General features: G+C 31.8%; 1 protein-coding gene across 1 annotated transcript in view; it reads left to right on the top strand.

Annotated features, from left to right (window-relative positions):
• Window positions 1–25,567, top strand: part of LOC136981060 (vesicle-associated membrane protein 7-like) — a 41,140-nt gene that overhangs the window by 7,521 nt on the left and 8,052 nt on the right. Inside the window, exons 2-3 of the mRNA XM_067277337.1 lie at window positions 12,846–13,028; window positions 20,580–20,676. Of these exons, the coding sequence (XP_067133438.1) occupies window positions 12,877–13,028; window positions 20,580–20,676 (249 nt within the window). The 5' untranslated portion in view covers window positions 12,846–12,876. The remainder of the gene's footprint in view (window positions 1–12,845; window positions 13,029–20,579; window positions 20,677–25,567) is intronic.

Genomic DNA, 25,567 nt, shown 5'->3' on the forward strand with positions numbered 1-25,567 from the left:
CACAAGGCCATTTGATGTCTTCTATATTGTGCGTTAGTGTTAGAGAACATTTGTTACTTAATGTTGTTTAGAGTAGATTCGTGTGTTTGCACTCCAGGATGTGTTTGAGTGTTTTCTTGTTGTAGCATATGGGGCAGTCCATGCAATTTGTTAGCTTTTTCTGCTTTCTCCATTTGTTTGTCTGTAGGCAGTTATGATGAAATTTTCAAAAGATAGTTTTCGCTTTACTAGGGATATTTAATTTTGAGATGATTTTAATTATGTTTTTACTTCTCAGATTGATTTGATTTATATGGTTTTGGGGTTTCAGAATAAATTTATCTGTTACTTCATAATAGAGCTCCTTTGGTGTTGACGTAAAGATGATTTCGGAGAAGTTTTCCTTCATTGTTCTGTAGCATCGCACAATTTCAAGCATTATTGTTGGTGGTCTTAGTCTGTGTATCTTCTCAGTAGTTTTGATTATATTTGGTATGTGAGGTTGGAGAAATGCTTTCAATAAACTTGTCCAGATACGGTATTTGTGCAGGTTATTTATCAATTTGATTCTCTGAACTAAAGTTTCCAGGGAGACTTCCAATATGCCAGCTCTTCCGTTTTCTAAACTATTATATAGCATTATTCTTCTTATCGGTTCGAAGTTTGAGCCCCAGATGAAAGTGGCACATATTCTATTGATTTGTGTCACCGCTCTCTTGGGGAGTGGTTGCGTTTGAAAAAGAAACAAAAGGGGCTCAGCAGTTTGGCATTTGCTAATTTAGCTTTTCCAGTAATCGAGATGTTTCTTCCTCTCCACATGTAAGAAGCCTTTCTCACTTTGTCAATGTTTTGTTCCATTGCTCATTGCTATTCTTACCTATCAGGATTCCCAAGCTTTTGATATTGGTCTTGGACTAGTTAAATCCTAAGTAGTTTGATGGGAGATTTTTCCCAGGCTCCAACCCAGTCCTTTGCATTTTTGTGGATTCATTTCCGTACCGGAGATATTTTTAAATTTTTCAAAAACTAAGCTCACCATTTTAATACAGCTTATGTCAGTGAGGAACAACGTTATGTCATCTGCATGAGCAGTGTATTTGATCTTGCTGTCAGGATTGTTTGGGAGGCGGTATCCTTTGATGTTACCGTTGGCTGTAATATGGCGAAAAAGAGGTTCCATGCAAATAATAAAAAGAAGCATAGATAATGGACAGCCCTGACATACAGAGCTGTACAGGTTACATTTGTCTGTAAGTTTTTTGTTTACCAAAATTTGGCTGGTGGCATTTTCGTAACATAAGTTTATCCATTTGAGACAGTTTCCTCCAATGTTGATGTGGTTTATGACAGACCAAAGGTAATCGTGCGCAATGCTATCAAAGGCTTTATGGAGGTCTGTTTGTAGAAGGCCACATGTATCGTGACATTGGCTGATTGTAGATGGATTGTGAGAGAAAAATGTTAGAGTGGATGGAATGGTCTTTTATGCCAATGGTGTAGCTAGGGTTTTCCAGGCCCGGTGTGGAACCAGATTTGTGGGCCCCAAAAAAAAAAGATTTTCGGCAGGGCTGTCCTTTTTTGGTAATGGTAATCGGGAACATCCAAACAAAAACAAATAATTTTTTCTGTAAAAATCGACTTTTGAATTTATTTATTCTGTTTTGTGCGCGGTAAAACAAACAATATTAGGATACATTTAAATTTTAAAAACTTACTTTACAAGCTTTCTGACTAGCAAAATCAGAAATAACAGAATCGAAATCGATGGAATCAGTAACTTCGTGTTCAATGGATAAAATGGCAAGGTTTGTCAATTCCAAGTAGTTTTTAAAGCCCACCAGTGGCTAAGCGGTCTTCGTACCCTGAACACTAGTAGTTCGGTTGCGGGTTCACGCCTCATTCGAACGAGCTGGCCAAGTTTTCTGGGTTTTCTCCACGTTTGTAACGCCTAAATAAGGACCAATTTTCCTTAAAAAGACCTCCCGGGAGGTATCCCGCCTAAGGCAGATCGCCAAAGTGTTGCATTGCCATAACTAAACAAACAAACAAGTTAGTTTTTAATTGGCTTCAGCTTGGAAAAACTTCTCACACAAATTGCAACACTAACTCCAATTGTTAAGAAGATTCAGAGACCTATTTCTATATTTAGTACCGAATCGATCAATTTGTATCGATGAATAAAATTCAGAAGCTCCATTGGTCCATCTTGACAAATCAGGTTAAGTTCCGAAGATACAGCAACGTTAGGTTTTTTTTTTATATAACGGACTAAAATATTTTTGTGTAGTGTTTTATATAGTGTATAACTAGATTAGAGTTGAGTTGCTTGTTTTCCTGTGATTTAATAGGGACTCCAGCAGCTCAAGCAGCCAAATGCCAAACTTTGCTTTGTTCTAATTGTGGTGAAAAATTTTTCGGGTCTTTTTTTTCTGTGATTTTGGAGCCCCTACGGGCCTATCGCTTTTTAGGGAGCTGGTGTGGATCGCACCTACCGCACCCCCCTAGCTACGCCACTGTTTTATGCCACAGGTTTGGTTCTCATCAATGATCAAGGGGATGCAGGTCTGCAGCCTGGTAGCTAGGACTTTAGTGAGGATTTGTAATCGGTGTTGAGCAGTGAGATGGGTCTCAAATTTGTGATTTTTGTTAATTCTTCCTTTTTGTTGGTTTTAGGAATGAGGGTAATTATTTCGTGATTAAAGCCATTTATGAGTTTGTTGGTTTTTACAAAGATGTTTATCATGTTGGTGTACCATTGCTCTATCAAGGGAAAAAATTGTTTATAAAATTCAGCAGGTAGCCCATCTGGTCCTGGTGATTTGTTATTTGGCATGCTATTTAGTGCTGCTTTGCATTCTTCATAAGTGTGTTTCTATTTAGCTCAATACTCTGCTTATTCTTAAGCTTTGGCATTCGGGACATAGTCTCGTGCCTTTCCTTTGTGAAAACTTTTTCTTTCGAATATTTTTGAATAGTATTGGTGAATAAACTTTCTTATTTCTTCATCATCAGTTATTGTTTCATTCTTCCCATTTTTTATTGTACTGATCATTTTAGATTGATTATGCATTCCTTCAATTTGATAAAATTTCTTGGGCGGATGAGTTTCCTGTTCACAGAGTTCTGCACAAGATCGAATAAATGCTCCATATAAACGGTTCTCACGATATGCCTTTAGTTTGGCTTTTGCTTTTGCAATGGCTGTTTGATGCTTACCAGGGTCTAAGGTTTCGTCCCTATATGCCTGTTTCAGCTCTCATAACCTGTTTAAATATTCTTACGTTGTTGTTTTTCTTTATTTATACTTATTTTAACTGCAATATTTTTAATATTTCTTTTCATAGTTTCTCACCAATCACAGTCGTTTTCTCCCATGATGTTAAATGCCGCTTGGGTTGCTTCGGTAAGGAAGTCGACATCTTTCAGTAGATTTATGTTCATTTTCCAGGGTGTAGTTACTCTATGTTTGGATTTGCAGTTCCTCTTTGAGGAGTCGAGTGTTAAAATAACATTGCTATGATTAGTTAAATGATTCGGAAGGATTTCACATTCCAATGTTATCTGATGGAGAAGACCAGAAATATAGAATCTATCCAAACGGGAGTGAGAGTTATTCTGATGGTATGTGTATTCACGTTTATGAGGGTTCATTTTATGCCAAATGTCTATTAAATCAAACCGATCTTTCAGGGTCTGGAAAATTTTTGTTTCACTTTTATTGCAGGTGTTTCCTATTCTATATATTTCCTTCTCAACAAAGTTGAAGTCACCGCCTAATATGATTTCGTTAGTAGAATCCAGATAAAAATCAAGGATATTGATAAAGTCTTGTCTTGCCTTTGGATCTCCTGATGGGCAGTACACAGAAATGATTCTCTGAATTCCTTGTGAAAATTCTATATCACAAAGAACCAAACGATCGTGGTCGTCATGTGCCTGGTATATGATGTTGATGCCGTGTTTAACAAGAATTGCTGTTCCTGTGTTTCCTCTGTTACCATGGGACCAGATACATTGATAAAATTTGTTTATGTTACGGGCAAATTGATGAAAGTTTTCATTTTCACTAAGCATTGATTCCTGAATTAATGAGATGTCAATTTTACTGGTAAGAAGTTAGTGAATAAAGATTTGCTGTTTATTTTTGTTGTTTAGACCAGTGTTTCTCAAACTTTTTGGTCCGCGACCCCCTTTTGCACTTAAAAATTTCGAAGGACCCCCGAAGAATGAGTATGTGTAGAAAAACATCCCGGAGGGAGGGGGTTAATTTAAATTCAGGAGGAGTTAATTTCTTTTGTTTAATTAATCTATTCCATGTTGAAATTTCTCTTTGTTGCGTGCCGCTTGTCAATGTTAAGACTAACGAAATTTTTTTAAAATTATTTCCTTACTGTATTTTTCACAAACAAAATAAATATATTGAAAAATGTAAAAACAAAAAACATTATATTTCGGAAGTTAATCTCGTCTCAAAACGTTCCGATTCAGCACAACACAGTCCTCAGAAAAACAAGCAAAACTTACCACTCACGATGGGAAAAAAGTCTCGTTCAAATACTGGCGCGTCCTTAAGTATCCTCTCATGGTTGCGCCAGTGCTGCCAGTTAAAAACGCATATCAACTAAAATAATATCTGAGTATCCCAAGACAAAGCCAAATATTGCAGCGCCACAGCACTAGCGGGAATTCAAATTAGCCTACTGAAACGCTTTCGGTTGATCGGTTTTCGGATAATAGACACTCGACTTGCCTACAGACACAACGCTGCTAGCGAACACTGTTTCAAATGACAACGCTGTTCTATCATAGTTTAGGCGGAGAGTGGAACTCTGGGGATTCCCCAATAGAGCACAAATTTATGAATATTATATTTAGGCTCGTATTTTAATATTTATATTGTTTTTATTATTTATATGTGCAATAGTAAAAATTAATTTATATATTTTTTATTTCTATTATTTCTAAACATGAATCCATAGTAAATTTATAAAATATTTGAAAAAACATTGATTTGGCATCAATTTTTCAGCGACCCCCCCCAAATATTTTTCACGACCCCCACTTTGAGAATCACTGGTTTAGACCATTGATCTTTATTGAATGAATTTTTAATCTGTTAATTTTGGTGGGATTATCATTGCTTCTGGCTTGTTTGTTTTGATAGACAGGTCTTTTGTGTTTATATTATTGCACACATTTTCAATATTATTGTTCTCTAATGTTGTTTTGGTTTCGCTCATATCCATGAGATAATCGAATTTATTTTCCGTGGTGAGTACATTATTGTGTTGGTCATTTGCCTGTATTGTACCCCTTGTAACATTAATATTTGGAAGGAATTTCGTTTTTTTCCTTCGTTTGGCTGCTAGGAGTGGTGTCAAGTTTTCATTATTATAAGAGATAGTAGGGGGTTTTATTGTTTCACCATTTTCAATACTTGTAATTGTCTTGTAAGGAACTGAGTCCGAGCGTTATTTTTATTTTATTATTATTTTTTCGTTTTATTATATTTTGTTTGGGGGCTTATGTTTATTTAGGACGAAGGTTCCTCACCCCCTGGTAAATCGGCACCCTGGTAATCGGAATCGCCGGTAATCGGCACGATTTTCAGTCGGACTGTGTCATGCTGAATCGAACGTTTTTGATACTAAATTTACTTCTAAAGTATAATTTTCATGTTTTTATATTCTTCAATATATTTATTTTGTTTGTACAAAATGCAGAAATAATTTTTAACGATACGATAGCCTCGATTATTATTATAAAAATTTTAGTTAGGCTTAAAATCGATGAAAATTCAACAGGAAGCGACACGCAACGGAGAAAAATTTGAACATCGGACAGGTTAATATATTTTTTCGTACATAAACCGTAATCGGAACAAATCCCTAATCTGAACAACCCCAGTCCCCAATTGATTCCGATTTTCGGTTCACTACTGTATTTCCTTTGTTCTCCTCCCTTCCAGAACATTCTCTATCAAAATCATCCATAATGTCTGCCCAGTCTGTTTTATTTTGTACTTTTGAAGCAAATGTGATTTCTACACATTTATCCTTGTTATGGCCATATTGCATTTTTTACATTTTGGGACAGTACACTGCCTTTGTAAATGGCCTATATTTTTGCAACAGTTGCATAAAGGAGGACATCCTGCTATCACCACTGCTCCAGACATGCCCTTAACCTTAATGAAGTAAGGTAGTGATTCTAAGTTAACGTCCCTTTTTAATTCTATCCAAATTCGACGCTTGTTGGTGAGAATATGTTCTAGACCCTCCATGCTTCTTTTAACAAATTCGCACCTTATTATTTTCCCATAATTAACAAAATGTTTAGATACAAGTTCGTGAGATAGTTCAGGCGGTAACCAGTGAATTGTAGCTATTATTTTCTAGTTTTCGATATTAATAATAATACAAGGCTTACCTTTTACATTTATGGTGCCTTTATTCAAGAGAGTTTCTGCTGCAGCTTCACTTTTAAGTCCGATAGTAAAGACATGGGTCACCACAGAGGTGCCAAAATGAACAATATCCTTTAAGTCGATGATTTCTCTCAGTTCAGGAACAAAGTCTTGAATACTGTAAGGTCCGTTTCCAGGGTCAACAACAAAAAATAGTCTTCCACCAGTCTATGTCATTTGGAAAGTTTAACAATTTTATTATTTCTGAATTAGATAAAGCACTTCTATTAGAATGGTTTGTACTGGGTGAAAAACCCATGCTATCAGAACAAAAACCAGGGAGCAAGGCCATAATATGTCTGCACTCAACAGTGGCTAAACAAGTTCCTGTTACACCACTCAGTTGCTGAGCTAGCCTTTACTTCCAGATGCATTTAAATTTAGATATATAACCTTATGCTATTAGCACTGGCTGGGCACTGACTCCTATGCACATGGCCTAAGTACTGTACAACTGGCACACAGCTAAGTACTGTACAGCTGACTGAGTACCACAATGGCACTCAGTCAGCTAATATTTTACCTGGCGAGGTGTATATATATAAGTACAGTGGGCGATCGGTTAATGAACATAATCCATTCCAAGACTTTGTTCACTATCTGAATTGTTTGTTAACCGATTATCGATTTACCATAAGTTTTTTTATGGGGATTTAATTAGTTTGTTCTGGAGACCCCAAAAAGTAAAAAACAAAATATACTTTCTTACTACGTTTATTTATATGTAATAAAAAAATATATATACAGTAGAGTATCGATTATCTGACTCAATTGGGGACTGAGGTTGGTCGGATAACAAAAAACGGATAACCAAAAAGTATGAAAAAATACATTATTAGTATAGTATATTAGTATATCTCATGTGACGGCCGGATGGCCGAGCGGTAAAGGTGGCAGCCTACTGCTCTGGGGGACCCGGGATCGAATCCGAACGGGTCGAATAATCCCCAGGAATTTTTCAGGGGGTGGTCCGTTCGAATATGTCAGGCCCCGTCCCTCACCACCCGGTCGCCCCATTGTGGGCCTGGCCGAACCCATAATGGGCCTACTAAAAGAGGCCCTCTTAGTGCCCACAGGGCGGAAAGAGTTAAAAAAAAAAAAAAAAAGTATATCTCATGTAATAAGCATATTAGTATATCGCTATTAACCTACTTCGCATTGAATTTTCATCGATGTTAAGCCTAACAAAATTTTTTTAAAATAATAATCATCGTTAAATTATTTCTTTATTTTGCACAAAATAAATACAGAAATAAAGAAAAAATAGAAAATTAAGCCAGTATTTCCGGCTAAAACATGCAAAAATTTAACAAAAATAATATTAAAGCCAACACACAGTCAAATATTGTAGCGCCACATCACTAGCGGACATTTGAATTTGCCGACTAGAATGTGGTCGGTTAACCAATGTGATGGTTGATCAGGGGTCGGATAATCGATGCTCTACTGTGTACACAGTCTTGCATTTTTATTAGTCATTTTTTCCTTTTGTGGGAGTTAAAGAATCTGTCTAATGTCAATTGTTTTTCTCTCTTCTTCAGGATTTTTCGGAAGTAATTAATAGCATTGTAATTGTAGAGATTCCCAAACCTATTAACCTCAACCTGGTTTGGATGCCATTCTAAGACCGTTGTTCTGACATCATCCCACTTCTTCAAAAGATGTTTAAGAGCAGACATCGGCATTCATTTTCTTTTTCAGAAGAAAACGTATTTCGCCGAGTTTCCTGGCATTATTCTGTTGTCAGATCAGTTCAGGTTTCATTATGAGCGCTTCAATGTTCTTTATTTCTCAGTGTGATTTTTGTTACTCCTTAATCTGCTTCAGTCTTCATTATACAGTATCTTTCTGAGATAAGATTGAACTGTGGCCTACTGTACACCTGTTTAAGCCATACTGCCCAGCAACATCAGACTACTGCTTACTCTGTACCTTTGCTATTATACTCTCACCTTTCGAAAAAAAAAACCCCAATGCAAAACTTAATGAGTGCCTGCCCTGACAGTCTCGCAATTACTATAAAAGAATTGTTTGTCAGAAAAATAAAAGGCTGGAATTACAAGGTTAATTCAAAGTTCAGAAGAATACTATCCAATCAGTATATACCAGGTTGAGTGTCGAAGTCAACGTCTCTCGCACTTCGAAAAGTTTTGAATTGTTGCCTGAAGACAAGAGAAGACTACTCACTATTCAATTACTTTACATTGCTGCTTCTTCTGTTTGTTCCGTGAGGTATTTGTTGTCCAAACATAAAAGTCTTTCACAAAAGTGTTCATTATCTGATTTGTTTGTTAACCAATCACCCACTCTGTATCAAACATACGAAGCCTGATATGTATATAGAAACATAACCAAATGATTGCCTTAAATCAGTGCTATGCCCCAACTAAGCCTTTCTAAAATTCTTATGCCCCCTCAACATATATGTTGAACTCTTTTGGAAGGTCTCTTGTTGTCGTGTTCGTTGAAGCTTTTTTCTTGCACTTAATTGCCACACTGTTTTATCGTAACCACGATAAAACCCAATCCTTTCATCAGTCTCTTGCACTTTTCAGTTATTGCCAAACGCGACCTGGAACACCACAACTCACGTCTGCCCACCTCGAGGTCTGGGCAAAGAATGTTCTTCCTCCTCTTTCACCGGCCTCAGGGCCTCGTTCATCTCTTTGTTCTCAGTGGTTCCCAGAATTGTTAATCCCACCCAAGAGAAAAGGGTTATAAAGGAAAGTTCTAGAAGGAAAGGGAAACAAAGAAAATTAAAACTAACTTAAATCAATATTTACAATAAATATGGCATACAGCGGCTCTACGGTTAACTTAAACTCTGGACGAGTTTCGAATTACCCCCCTTAACAATCAAATTGCCCCCTTGTGGGGCGTAGGCCCCATGTTGGGAAACACTGCCTTAAATAATCAGGATATAACTTCTTATTAAAATTATAATTATTAATTTAGTTAAGAGATGGTGCCTAATGTCTACCTCTAATAGCAAATTACTTTGTATTAATCATCAAATTAGTGGAGTTATAGCTTGATTATTTAAGATGATCATTTGGTTTCTATTTTTGTTCTCTTAAACAGATTTTAAAATATCGTATATCAACTTATGTAGACTGGAAAAGCTAAATGAACTAAAGAATCTTGTGCCAAAAAATATTTCTTTTTCTCAAAAAAAAAAAAATCTCTTTGTTCATGGCAAATAGAGCAAATATTTATTTCTATATGCTTGGAGCTCTTTAGAAACATGTAAGACAACTGTCTAAAGGGGAGTTTTTTTTTTTTTTTTGACATCTTGGAGAGTTCTTTCCCTTCTGAATATACTAAATTTTTTCCACTCTGTTAAGTTGCTGAAGCTCTCTGTAAAAATCCCAGCCAGGATCATCATTGGTTATTCAGACATGGCATTCCTTATTTAAAAATTACTTGTAATATGAAAATCTTTTAAAAATCTTAAATTGCAATTCTGGTTGGGCTGACCTTCTGGATATATCACGAGTCCCTTTGTTGATTAAAACAAAAGGCATTTTCGCTTGAATCATAGCATTGAATTGACCTTGCCAAATGCATTAGATCATTTAGCTTTGTCACTCTACATATAATCTTCTAATTGTCTTTAAAAATGTTGTTCACTGTTATCTCTCAAAAAATCAGTGATTACTAAAAAGGGCTTTTTAATCTTTAATCACCTCCATGTCTTAATTTTTAGTTAAAAAAATTTTCTGAATTTATGAATTACTTTTCAATAAGACTCCATACTTTTGGTGTGACTCCTCAGGAGTTGTGAGTGATTAATAATTAATGTCAAACAAAATTAAAATTATCAGGCTATGATTAATATAATTGGTTAATAACAAAATCATAATCATTTGTATGGCATATTCACTTATCTTTAAAATTATGGTTTAATCAGCTAAATCAATATATTATTTTTGATATGTCATATCAAAGATAGAAAAAATGAATTAATTATATTCAAATTTTTATTACTAAGTAGTTTTTGAATGATAAGGTAATTAGCTTTTAAGTTTTAACATTAGTGTTTTATTAAGTGATTTGTTAAATTTATTTTACATACTTGCCATTTTTGGGGTTAAACATTAACTTAGATAGATTTTATGCATTTCAAATATTTGCATAGACGTAAATATTTAATTTTTATCATTGTTCTGTAATGATATTTAGGCATTGTTATTTTACCATCCAAAGAATTTCATGCATTAATTTGTTTGAATAAAGCTTACAGATAAAATCTTTGATAAATTGTAATTAGTTTATATCTTAGATACAAGGTCATGTCACAGTTATCGGTTGCTAATGAATAAAAAGTATGAAGTAGGTTATACTTACCAAAGTTTACAGGTCCTCCACATAGAATTTGGCTATGTGTATCATCTGTTGCCAAATGTCTAGCAGATGCTATACTCCATTGACAGAGCCATTTTCACAGAGTGCATGGACATTTCTTATTGCTATCAGAAGGACATATTGATGGAAATTGTTGACCACTTAAAGGCTCCTTTAGTGTCTGGAACAATTCAAAATTACAGAAAAATAAAATCAGGTGAATAGGATAGATGCTTAAGTATTTCCCAACCCTATTTCTGTAGCTATGAAAATAAGTATAAACTAGAATAAATTGTTTGATTTTAAAACTGAAAATGACAGCTAAATATTAATAAATCATGTTAACCTTAGTGTTCAGTAGTTGTAACTTGACGAACACTGGTGTTCGTCAAGTTACACCCCGGAGAGGCTGAAAACACTTCAGCCTCTCCGGGGCCATCTTTAGTCTATCATTCTAAATACAACAAGCAAAAGTTATTGTGACATTGTCACAATATCAGGCTGCAATTTTTAATCATATTCTTAATTTATTTAATTTAAAATATATAGTCTCAATCCCAATTTAGTAGTGTCCTGCCCCTGTACATTATACTTTTCCTGATAATAGTCATTTGTGTAACTGTTCAGGAGGAAAATTTTAAATTGAAATAATGTAATATAGTTATAAATCTTCCCACCAAAGTTGGTTATACAATATTAAATAACACCAACAAAACCTTCAAAATATACCAGCAAATATAATTTAATATAAATGTGTTATGACAAATGTTTTTGATCCCAATAGCATCTGCATCAGGTCAAAAATGTCTGATACAATTAGAATGCTTAAATGATCTAACATAACATGATATAGTTATATGTTTATATAACTATATCATGTTATATTTAATATATGGTTAATTGGGGCCTCCTGCCCCTAAGCTTTCCATATCTGGTCTTAACTTTCAAAAACTAACACTGTTAATTTTTGTTTTAGAATGTTGGTTTGCATTTAAAATATTGTAAATATTGAGTGAGTTATTCACTCAATATTTATATAAATATATAAATATGAATCAGTCTGACATTCTCAATGGTTTTTCTCCACTCATTTGAACTTTGGTTGTACTGTACATTTGAACAGTTTCATATATAAAATACCATATTTCTTTAGTTCTGAGATTTTTTTTTTATACTTCTTTTTAGAAATAGAGTTTCATCTTAGATTTGCTAGCCTCTAACATTTACTGCCTAAAATAACAGTCGGAAGTCATCACAAGCAAACCATGTGAAATGTTATGCACCAATAATAAGACATTTTTGGCTGTACTGCTCAATGTAGAGTAGATGTACCAGTTCTGGCCAGAAAACAAATTTAACTTAAAAGTATAATCACCACATATTCAAATCTGTCTAATGAAACAAACTTTTATTGTTAACTGTTCAAACAGTTAACAATAAAAGTTTGTTTCATTTGTGATTATATTTTTAAGTTAAATTTGTTTTCTGGCCAGAACTGGTACTACACTGGCCAAAACTGGTACATCTACCCTACATTGATTCAAATGAGCTTTACTGATAATGAGTATTTAATTTAAATTTCTTTTTAATGTCTAAAATTTCAAGAGACCGTTAAGATACAGCATTAAAAAAATTATCTTGGAAAAAAATTAATGTGTAAGAAAAAGAGCATAAGTCGTTGAACATTCTTGTAGTATTTGTACTGTTTTTCTAACTTATTAATAAACTTAATAAAATTGATTATTTAAAATTTATTCCTCTAAAATATCTTAAAACTAAATGTAAAAATCATGGTGCATCTTTGAATCGATAATACCTTAAAATTGAAGAAACCCAATATATCATGAACCATTCATGTAACTTGCTGTTGTTCTGGTAATACAAGTTTATTAGTTTGAATAATTGTCTAGTTTGTTAATAATGATAGACATTTGAGTTTGATCATTTGATATAAGTTGTAAGGTTATTATCTAAGCATATTTTTATCTGTTTTGGAAATTTTTATTTTTAATTTTCAACTTTTGATAAAATTAATGTATAAAATGTTCTTTTACAGAATTTGTGAAATATAACATTTTAAAGGAATTATGTCTGGAATATTATACAGTACTATAGCACGAGATGATGTATTATTGGTCAGCAGTCAAAAAATTTCAGGAAATTTTGAAACTATGGTTCTATCTATGCTTCCTAATATTTCAACTCACCGTAACACAAAAACAAGTTATACCAGTAATGAGTAAGTATTAAAATATTTGAAAAACTATATAAAGCCTTGTAAAATTGTAAATGATTTTCATAATTAAATGGCATCTAATACAATTTGAAATGAAACTGATAAAAATGGAAAATGTTAAACATATGTATTAATGACTTGGAAAATGAGGATAAAAAAACTAATAGATTTAAAGCAGACTGCCTCAAATTAATGGAAAAGATGGCTTTTTGCACTATAAAAGAAAAAAAAAACTACATTTTTACTCTGGATAAACATAAAAACTTAGTTTTTATCATTAATGGAATACTTAACATTGATCTATTATTAAGTTTTTCAAAAGATTTTTTTTATTATTGAAATAATATGCAATTAATTATAATTTTAGTGAATTCAAAGAAATTTTATATAATTTTGAAGATAAATAAAAACATACAAGTGTGTTCAAAAAATTCCAGGAATGGGCCAAAACATCAAAGCATGTTAGGATGTAAAGAAATTTATTTAATAGACTATTTTTCAAAATAATTATTTTGACTTTCAAAACACTTTCTTTAATAATTGCTCAAATTCAGGAGAGATTTAGAAAAATCAATGTTTTTCAGAGTTCACAAAATTTGGTTTGTCTAGTAAGCATTCATTCAAGCCATTTTCCTTTTGAAATTTTTTCAACTTTCAATTAAAAAAAGTAATTAGAAGTAGATCAGAGTAAGATGGTTGCAGAATAGCATTTCTATATTTTGCCAGGCAAGTAATGATTATAATGGTTTGGCATTGTCATAATAGAATATCAAATTATTCTGTAGTCATTTCTCAGGTCATTTCAGGCAAATTATTTTGCATAATTACCATAAAATGTTAAATGTGTTGATTGATGATGCTTCAGAAATAAGTTAATAATGATTGATCTGCTTCATGCAAAAAAAATTACCAACAAAAAAATCTTAATACCCATCTCTCACTGTCTACTTGATTGTCTCTTGGTTTCATTATTAAAGCCATATACTTAAATTTTAACACTAATGATGAAATTTTAAATCCAATTTATCTCATGTTTAATCATCATGGTCTAGAATATTTTCAGGCAGAGTTATTTTTGCTGGTCTGTCAGAAAATAAGGAACAAAATTTACTAGTGCCTGTCTCAGTTTAAGATTTTGCATTGTGATTACATGACTTGTTCTACAGATATCTCCAACTGTTTACAACTCTTGAGCTATTGCACCTTCTATTTACACTAATGATTGATCAAGTTTTTTAATATTTTCATTATTTCTTGAGATTTGCAATTGTTCATTGTATTGATCATTCATATCATCATAATTTTGACAGTGCTTTTTCTTCCAAAGGTTGTTTTATCACGATATACATTTTTGTTGGGCATTTTCTCAATTTAATGCAAAATATGATGCATATTCTCCATTCTTTTAAACTTCTCGTGAAAATTGCTACTTGATTTTTTTTAATGAAAATAACAATTATTACACATGTGCATATGAGATGATTCTATTATTACTATTATTATAAATGCATGAAAATGATAACAAATAAACTATAAAAAATTGTATCTTTTGATATTTTATTGATATTTTAGTTATATGTCCATTCCTGGAACTCTCTGAACACTCCTTCTAACTATAAACTATAGATAGTCATCATTAATATAAATAGATTAATGATGACTAAATATACTAAAAGACAAAAATACCTTAATTAACCCAAAATACACCTTAATCCAGTAATGAAAAACAAATTTAGTAACTTAACAAATTTTTAAAATGTTATTTAAATATCATCAAGTTTTTATGATAGGACAGAAAACAGCTTTAAAAATACGAGTGATGAATGATTCAGATTGTATTACATATCACATATGCAAGGGTTGAATATATAAATTGGTTAATATTTAACATAAAAATAAGTACATAAAAATGGTTAAAATAAAATATCTAAAGAAAATAATTTAAAATAAAAATGCATAGAAAATGAATATAAATAAAAAGTACCTTATATAAATGAGTAAACATATAACAAAAGGAGATTAAAATTAATAAAAGTGTAATAATAACCGAGAGATGATGATAACCAATAAATTAAACTAGATAACTTCAAACAAAGCTTTCCACACATGCAATAACAGGGCCATATCTCTACTCTTAATTGTGTGTCCTTTACAGATTGCTTTATAGATTTTGAGTATTTCTAGATATTTTAGATGAGAAGAAGTCTGTGTGTGATGTACTAGATATGAGCTATCAAAAAGTACATCATTAACCTGGTCAGAGACAAAGGCTGCTAAGATAGTTGTAGTCATGCATTTTCTGATTTGAATCTTGATGTTCTTTGATCTTGCAGTATGAAGAGTCTACATGTGGAACCAATATATTCAAAAGGATAATCTATCCTGTTGTATAAAGGTATCGAGTAAATGCCTGGAGGAGTAGTTTCATTTGCGGGATCTTTGTCATCCCTGAGTAAGAAGAATATTTTCAGGTTCCTTTTAAAAGCAATTTGAAAGTTGTAGGATTGAGTTATATCTTTGTACCTATTCAAGAGTTTGCTGTAGGTGACTGTTCTGTATGGCTTAGTCTTGTCAGAGTTGGAACTTAAATGAGAATGATAGCATTGTATCAATGAGGAGATAAAGCTGGACCAGTATCCTAATTTGGTATTGCTAAATACTATAAATGCATCTTATTTTCCACTGTCTAAGAAATGTACTGAAACAGTGGGAAAAGACTTTTTTTCATAAGGGCTTTGAAAGCAGTCAATTTGTAAGTTGGTGAATCATGAGATGCTGGTAAAATATAGTAGATAACTGAACCCATACTTAGCAGAAAGAATAATTCATCACTAAACATCTTGGGCTGCTGAGAAACGTTTATTTGCTTAGACACTAACTTTTTCATTCTAAACCATTCTCAGGTGACTGATGTTTGGAACATCAGTTACAAACTGTATCAAAATACAATACATTGTATATAGAATATTAAATAATATCACACTTTCTTTATATTCCTTTTTCTACTTGGTATGGTGTAAGGAACTAAGTCCAGGCGTTATTTTATTTTGTTATTATTTTTTCGTTTTATTATATTTTGTTTGGGGCTTATGTTTAGTTAGGACAAAGGTTCCCCACCACTCTCCTAAGTAACAAAAAAGGAAGAAAAAAAAACATAAACCAACTCACGGAAGAACAAAGCGCCGTAGGTAAAATCACGTGCACTTGCGCTGCCCAGCAGAAATGAAAAGTTTGCAAAAAAAAATGGAGAGGGGAGTCTCCACATTCACTAGAAGAAAGACTTACTAAACCATCGTAAAAACATCCTGAAAAATTGTGCTAATACTTTGTAAATGGTTTGTAAGAATTGTCGGAGAAATGAGCTGCCAGAAAGAAATTGTATGTTAGCGATAAGAATGTAAATAAGGGGAGTAACCCGAGATGACGATTTGTGACGTCACCTCACAGAATAAAACCAGCATGATAACTGAAGATGATCAAGGTGATTTCCAGAGCGAGGTGTACTACTGAGTGTAAAATTTGAGGCAAAGTCCAGATTGAGAATTAGGTGATCCAAGGTGTTTAAAGAGGAATTCAATTTGACAATAGCGAAAGGATTGAGGAAACAGGTTCCTAGTATAGTGAGGTGACAGATAGGCATTTAGTTCGTAAGAGATTTTGTTCAAAGTTCTTAAGTATTTGATTTGTCGAATTTCCAAAGGGTAATTACGATTAAGTTAAGCTAAGTAGCTGAGTTCTATTGTCGGGTTGACTTGTTGATTTTTCTTTAATAAATTTTGTTTTGATTATTGAATCTTGTACATAGTTTGAATTAGAACTGCTAATTAAATATATTTGAAATTTTATTGACTTTGTATCTTATTTGATGTATTCTTACGTAATTTTTTTTTGCACGTGTAAAACAGGCCTGGCAACTAATCTCAAATCCACGTAAAGTACCCGTTAGGTTAATGGAAGTTTTACTGGCAGCAGTTAGTGTCGGTTTCCTTAGATACTGAAGATAGTACTTTACAATATTTCCGCAAATAGATGATAGTTGAATCATAAAAAAAGACCCCTAAAATCTGTAGTCGTCTTATAGGACAGATACAGAAAAAAATTAGATTGAATTATGTAACAATAAAAACAATACTAGAACAAAATAAGTATTAAAAGTTATTGAGCATTGAACACAAGACCGATCAAACACCAGGTGTTTGATAAATAACATGGTCTTGTATTCAATACTCAATATACAGTAAAAACACGGTTTCAAGAACATTTAAAATATTAAAAGTTATGTTTATTGAGCTGCTGAGGAAAAAACAGACAAACCGTAATTATTTACTAGTAGAGAGTAGGATATTCCACAAAACAGGTAGCCCATACAACGTTTTTGTGAATAGTCAAGATCATTACCTAAATGCCCGAATCAGTGCAAATGTTTGCAACAACCACAAGGCAGTGCTGCCAGATACAAGAAAATAAAATTTGTTTGTTTGAAAAATTACAAATAGGACATAATTCCATATATGCTATACAGTGTTGTTATCCAGATGATGATCGCTAATCTAAATTAATTCATAGGCTGTTGATAGTTTGGGGTTGTCTTATAGGACAGATATATGTTAAAACTATAAAACTTTAACGAAAATTTATACCTTGTCTTATCTGAAGGTCATCTTATCTGTGGAAATATACGGTAATTGCCTCAACTTTTCTCTCCAAAGTTACAAAATTATATGATCTACACTTTGACACGATACAATACAGTAAAAAAATGCAACTAAACTATAGTACACCATTATTTCAAACTACTGTACAGTAAAGGAACAGAACAATAGGCCTATACTAAACGATTACAGATAATTATTAACACCTGAATCCAAGCATGTGATGTAATGCAGTGGCAATTTCAAATACATGGCATGTTTAACAACAGAGTTTAATAAAGTTTAGAAAGAGCAGTTTTGTTCAAATTTAAGGTTATTTTTGAGTTACTTTTATATTAGATTTTTATTTGTGTGTTCTTTATACTCAAATATTTAATGTTCTATACATAATGTATTCTAATTTGGAACAGATTGTAACTGATGTTCCAGAAATCAGTCACCTGAGGATGGCCTATACATTAGGCTGAGAACATTAGTATAAAAAAACAAATAAGTGTTTCTAAGCAGCCAAAAGTATTTAGTGATAATTTATAAAGTGGATTGTGAGACACGTTTTGATAAACATCAGCAGTCAGAGCATCATTGTTGAAAGTGATGAGGACATCAAAGAAATGAACTCAATGGTCACTTTGCTATTCCAGTCACAACATTAATCTGTAAGGGTTGTTGTTGATTATATTAAGGAAGCTTTATATGGGAGGGTTACAATTTCATACAATTAGAATATCATCCATGTATCTGGAATAAAGAAGGACACAATCTTCAAAGGCTGGAAGCAAATTCTGCTCCAACAATTGAACCACAAATTCACAAAGGATACCTGAAGTTAGACTACCGATGGGTAAGCCTCTAGATTGAAGATACATGGAACCTTCAAAACAGGAGGTGGAGTGGCAGATGAAGTGAGCAACTGTAAGATAGATGAATGATAGTTGTGCACATGTTTATCATGAAAATCAGAAAATAATGCGATTTGCAGAAGCAGGGTTCAGTTCTAATGGAAGTTATTGAAAGTCACAAATGGTGAAGTACACTTTCATTCGCAGCTTAAGGTCAAATAATTTTCTTAATAAAGTGTCCTGTTCTTTAACAACATACAGAAATTGCTGGAAGCATTGTGTAATAAAGTGATTAATAATCCTTTTGACATATTGTAGGAGATGCTGCTTTATCAACAACAGAACATAGCTGTGAATCTCGTTTGTGGATCTTCTCAAAGGCAAACATTTGAGACATAATAGGAGCTGAAAGTATAGCATTCTGCATGTGTAGCTGTGTATTTGAAAATCATCCAATTCTGGATTGAAGCTTTTGTAAATAATCCTTAAATACAGTATATAAAAGATGGTTAAATTACATAAAATAAATATTAGTATTAATTAAGCAATTTTTAACTCTTTTGCAGTATGAAATTTTATTTTTTTGATATTGGATTAAAATCTCTTGAATTATGATTGCAAAGCAAAGGCTAAATGTCTTTCATCCTTGAAGTTAATACTTTTTCCTTTTATCTCAGTCTTGTAAATTTTCAGTGCTTCAATGGCCCAGATGTTGTCCAGTCATCACATTTTAATATATTTTATATATTTCATCTATTATTGATAATTTAATATTTTAGGTGTCCTTGCCAATTTTAAATTTTAAAATACATTCAAAAACTTATAATTATTTGCTCTTTGTCCAATATTGTAATAAATCTGAACAGCTATATGTAATTTTCTATAAATTTTAAGAACTTGTCACACCACAGTTTTCAATTGAAAAACTTACTGAGATTTTATTATACCAATATGTATACATTTCAGGCCATATACCCTTCTTCAGTTTGTTATAATTCAAATGTTTTCATATTTTCCAATTTGTATTTGACATTAAATTTTAATTCATAATTGGTACCATCTCCTAGTTTCAGAGTGAAACTAGGTGATGCGTACCAATTATGTGTTTTGTTTATATGTTATAAATTTGTTATTTGTTTTATTTATAGTAATTACAAATCATTAATGTACAAAAATGTTGTGTTGTCTTCTATTAGTGCATATTTTACAGAGTAACTTAAGTTAAATGTTACACGTATGTTTTTTAGAAAAATGATGAGAGCAATTTAAATTTATACTATCAAATTCAAAATTAATTTTATATACTAGTATATAATGGCTTTGCTGTTGGAATAGTTAAAGTCCACATGCAATTGAAAGGCCAATGGGTTCTTCAAATATTAGTTTAATTAACTTAAGTATAAACAATTTTTTAAGAAATGAAAATTATAGAAGAAAAAAAGCATAAAAACTAGGGAAAAAATCTCAATCTGGTAAAAGTTTTGAATTGAAAACTGTTTAGTTGGAATATTCTTATGTAATAGTTTTTGTATTAATGCAGTAAAGATTTTCTCTACATTGCATTATTAGTTTTGCACCTAAATATAAAAAGATTATAAGTGTAATTAAAATACTTTAATTCTTAAATTCTATGCACAGAAAGCTAGAACTTCTTTAAATAAGTTTTAAAACATCTTTCACACTTTTTCTAGCCACTTCTTTAATTTATATTTAAGAATTAATAAATTATATTCAATATATAATTAATTAAAGAAGTTGCTAAAAAAGAGTGAAAGATATTTTAAAACTTATTTAATTTTGAACTTACTAATAATAATGAATATAAATTTTTACTAATAATTTATATAAATATTTTTTATTTTTCTGTATTAATTTCTTTTCTATATTAAAAGAATTTTTTAGATAAATTTTTATTTTAATAACTATTAAAAATAATAATTAAAGAACAATTATCAATACATTATATATATTTACTTGCAAATATTCATTTTATGTGGTTAAACCTGTAATTTACTAATTATACAATTTAAATATATGTTTAATTTATAACATTATTTTTCTAGTTATATGTATCACGTCCTTGTTGAAGATGGACTTGTTTATATCTGCGCAACAAATGTTGAATTTGGCAGACGTCTACCTTATGCTTATTTGATAGAAGTAAGTTACAGAATAGAAAATAGTAATCATAATAAAAATATGATTTTATCATTTCCAAATATAAACTGATTAATATCTAACTTATATATCAAAAGAAAATATTTAAGTTAGATATTTTCTCATATTTACTAATATTTAAAACTTGTTACCTCTAGTTTGCAAAAGATAAATTTGCAGCAAGTACACATTTTCATTTTTTGTGTTGATTTTGTTATTGTCTGGTTTCTGTATGTTTTGTTCTATCAGATTTTGTTTGTCATTTTTTTATCATGAATCGTTGATAAATGATTACTTGATAATTACTTGCAAATAAAAAATAATATGAAATTAAATAATATTACCAATAAATGAGATACTTATTCAAATTAGTTACTATCTGGTAACTCAGAATTTAATGCAATCATAATAAGAATTAATAGAATAATGGATCAAACCATTTATCGGGATATATTCCAGAATCAAATGCTTCCTAATGCACATTGTTCAATGCCAAGGGGATGGATCTTCCAACAGGACAATGACCCAAAACACACAGCAAATTTGGTATGGTTAGCAATGGTTTTAACAGAAAAGGGTGAATCTTATGACATGGCTAGCCCAATCGCCAGACCTAAACCCCATAGAGAATCTTTGGGATGAAGTTGAGTGCTGTATATCCCAGCATACGTATTCGAATCCAGATGAACTGTGGTCTGCCATCCAAAAAGCATGGTATGAGACTCCCAAATCACTGCTTGGCAACTTAGTTGATTCAATTGAACATAGATGTGATGCAGTGATCAGAAGCTCTGGTTATGCCACAAAGTATTAATATTTTGTCCTAAAAATACTAGAAAAAAATTTGCATACTTCCTTTGGTAGCTCTACTTTTGTCACAGTGTAAAATGTAAAAACTTTGTTTTTTCTTTTCTAAATCAAATTTAAAATAAATTCTGCTCAATTCAATTGAGTATTTTGACTCATTTTTTGTGCTCTTTTCAACTATCACAATATTAATTATGTAGTAGGTGGTAAACAAAATAGAGGTCGCATTTTTTAAAAATATGCCAAGGGTAGCTCTACTTTTGGCCGCTACTGTAGATACAAAAAATTTAGATTGGCAACAGGGAGTGTAAGAGGGATATTTTAGTTGCCAAATCATCATTTTATCCGAGGCTGCACTATTTTTACTACTTGTATATTCAGCACTTTTAAAATTTTACCAAATAACTGGGACAAAATGACAAACTGGCCGGGACAGTCTCGGTCAAAGCGAGATGTCTGGTAAGCCTAATCATAAGTGAAATACTAACATTAAGAAAAAGTTACATAAAAGAATTAATTGCTTGATTAGAATGATGATCATATTCTATTTTGTATGAAGTAAAATAGTAGATTGTATTTCACATCAAAAATGATTTTTTCTTTTGCATAGAATTCATTTTTTGTTTTTATATTAGTTTTTTAATAATTTAATCTATCCTTCTGATTCCAGATTTATTGCAGCTGATATAAATATGAATATTAAACAATTATGCTTACAACTTCGGCTTAATAAATATTCCTTACTGGTTAATAATACATATATAAACTTTTCCAATCAAAACTGTTACTGGTGCAAAACAATCGACTTTTCTATTACTTATCTCCTGAAAGACTGTACAGCTATTAATAATTATCGTCAAAAATATCAAATAATAGAAATACTTGGCATGAATCAAAACTTAAATTACAAAACAAGAATTGGTAATCTATCAAAGAATGAAATGTACAAACTAAATAATTTTTTTACCCAAATTACCAACATACTTAACAATGATGTTAATAATCAAGTCTCAGAGAACGTCATTTAATAATAACTTCTTATATGTATAATTATATTTATCTTTTACTCAATTTATATGTAATAACAAAACAACTATATGTTGTACAACTAGATATTACGTGTTTCTTTCATGTTTAATTTACCCCCCTGTAACAAGGATATTCCTTATTACAATAAAGATTGATTGATTGATAATTTAATCTATCAATTGATACTTGCTTAATAATTTTTCAATTGCAGAAATAAACTTCTATGTAAACTGTTTAATTTTTAAATGTAGTTTTAATTTTTAATATGAATATAGTCATTGCATTCATTACTCCACCAACAGTTTAATAGCAATGATACTTACAATCTGAGAAAAACATTAAGATTTTTGTTTAACATATTTTTCCTAAGGAAGTGATGAATATAATTATTTTCAATAGTTTCAATAATTCAGTTGATGATTCTATTTATACATTAAGCAATATATATGTTGAACCTTTTTAATCTGGCATGTTTTGGGTCTGCTGCTGCTAATTTGTAGATCTGTTATGTCTAGTTATTTAATTCAAAGAAAATTAATTAAAGAAAAGCCAAAGTACCAAAAGCAACTACATTGCAACAGTGTTTGAAGAAAGTCATTAATAACTTACTCATTTCAATGTAGAAAATTCATTTTTCTGCTACTTGTCTGTTTCTGATACACATAACTGATGAGTGTAGAGAACCTAATAACCTTGCATACCTTAAAGGCAGTACTGATTATGAAGACTCTGTTGACTTCTGATGTAATCTGAGCTACAGGAACTACAAGTAGTTTAGTTTTAGTCTTAATATTACATGAAACAATAAAAACCTTGTATAGAACTATTAATGGTTGTATTATTTTCTGAAGCTTGGCTCTACCTTTGGTAATACTGCAATGTGTGTTTGGAACAAGCATATGGTTACACAGGTGGTTTTTCTTTCCCATCTGTTATATATAACAGAAAATATGGCAATTGGTCAAAAATGATCTTCCAAGATTTTTACATTTTTGAACTCAGGACCTTGAAATGTCAAGAAATGCAAAATATTTAGGTGTTTTTTTCTGTGCTTATGGATGTTGGAATGTGTATATGGGAGGGCATTCACTTTAAAACTTAATAATTCCTGTTCCTTTTGTTGAAAATTTCTGAAATTTTGCAAGGGAAGTTAGTGTATTTAGGGAGATTGATGCTATTAAATTTGGTAGTTAAAAGTCAACTAGATAGGGAGATAGAGAAGGTCATGTTTCATATCTCAAGTAGGGTTGGACTTAATGAAGATTTTACTTGTTATTAGCATTTACAATTTTTTTTTTATTAAACTTATCCCTACTTTTAAAATTAAACTTTTTACCATTTTATAGTAATTAATAATAATAATAAAAGCTTTTAATAAAATACCATAACAGATGGTGTCCTATACCACATACTAGAAAAATTAAGCTACTTGTTGCTGGATTTTTTAATAGGAATCTTAAAGGTCATTTTCTGTAGTCCAGCAATGGTCAGATCCCAAGATTGTCAGATTAAGGAGATTCAATTTGTATTAATTATTACTTAAATTGTTATCTGTAGACTGGTTAGCAAGTTTCCAGAAAGATCTATTGTATGAAAGTCCAAATATGTGTTATGTCCATTTGTTTGGATTTTATTTTTATTGTAAATGAGGTGATGATTCCCAGATTGTGAACAGGTTCAGTGGTCCAAAGTTATTTGCTTGTTATACTTATGACCAGAATATGTTGTATGAGTGGTAGAGGGCTTGAAGTTTTGCTTAATGCTGTCATTCCTACATCACTCTGATGTGTCAAAAATGCACCTCTATTAGGAAAATGGGCTTGTGTATTGATGAATACTTACTAATCATGTATTTATGCTGTACTGCTCTGCAAAATGTCACAGATATTTGAAAAGGTGGCTGGCAACTTTATTACATAACATACAGTGGTGATATTTGGCGGGTTCGCACAGGTTCGGCCGAACCCGTTGTTAAAATTTTCAGTTTTCCGAGCGGGTTCGCCCGAACCCGTTGTTAAAATTTTCAGTTTCCCGAACCTTGTTAAACACACGGAACATTTCTCAGTGGGTTTGTTTTTTTTTTTTTTAAATATATTAAAATATGCGTATTATACTCTGTAATACTACTAAACTAGGGCCTTATACCCCGTTTGCACCAAGCATTTCAATCTAGATTGTGAGCAAGGTCAGGGAGTATGTCTTGGTGCGATCTCTCTTGACCGTTTCAATCGAGGTTTAATTGCGATCGATTCAAGAGTGTTCTTGAAAGTAGATCCAGTCATAAGAGAGATCCCGGAATGCCACGCGCGCGAGACAATACAAGATGGCTGAGGAACACGTGTCGGGCTATGGACAGCAAAGAAAAAGTATAATGTATCTCGAGAGATGATGACATACATGTGCCTATTTCTAGAAGCGCCATATTGCGGTAAAGAATTTCTCTGCCTTGAAAAAAAAAAGGTCAACAGCTCTAAAATACTATTGTTACCTGGCCTTCTCCCATGGCTCATTACATTCTAAATACGCCACTGATTGTTAGATATATGGTTGCAAGAAAATGTATTGTATTTATTTCTAGCCAAAACTTCCATTTCGTTTGTCGGTGATTGTCAGGGAAAAATTTTCTGCTAGCGAACCCCTTGTTAAATATTTTGAATATCACCACTGATAACATATACCTCTTGATGATATTTTGTCAAACTCTTTGGAAGCTATCTGGAAGTTCTCTGATGTGTGTAGTTGTCTAACTGCACTGCAATTTTATAGTAAGCAAAATTTTGCTGCTCTTTGCCACTCAGTTTCTGTCCATAACTATAATATGTAAATACAAGAAATCCTCATTAGTTTGAACTTGAAGAGTTCAAAATCCCGTCACAATTGTACTTTTGTTCTTGCCGGGGAGATAGAAATTTACATGTTAAGGAATTTGGTTAGTTCAAAATACAGCTACTTCAAAATTTGAAGTGAAAATTCCATCCAAACTGTGATAGGTGTATGTTAACTTGTTCATTTAGATCAAAGTACCTCTGTACTATAAGAGACCAAGTACAACCTTAAT

The sequence above is a fragment of the Centruroides vittatus genome, unplaced genomic scaffold, assembly GCF_030686945.1.
Source record: "Centruroides vittatus isolate TY-2023 unplaced genomic scaffold, ASM3068694v2 contig_742, whole genome shotgun sequence".
NCBI lineage: Eukaryota > Metazoa > Arthropoda > Arachnida > Scorpiones > Buthidae > Centruroides > Centruroides vittatus.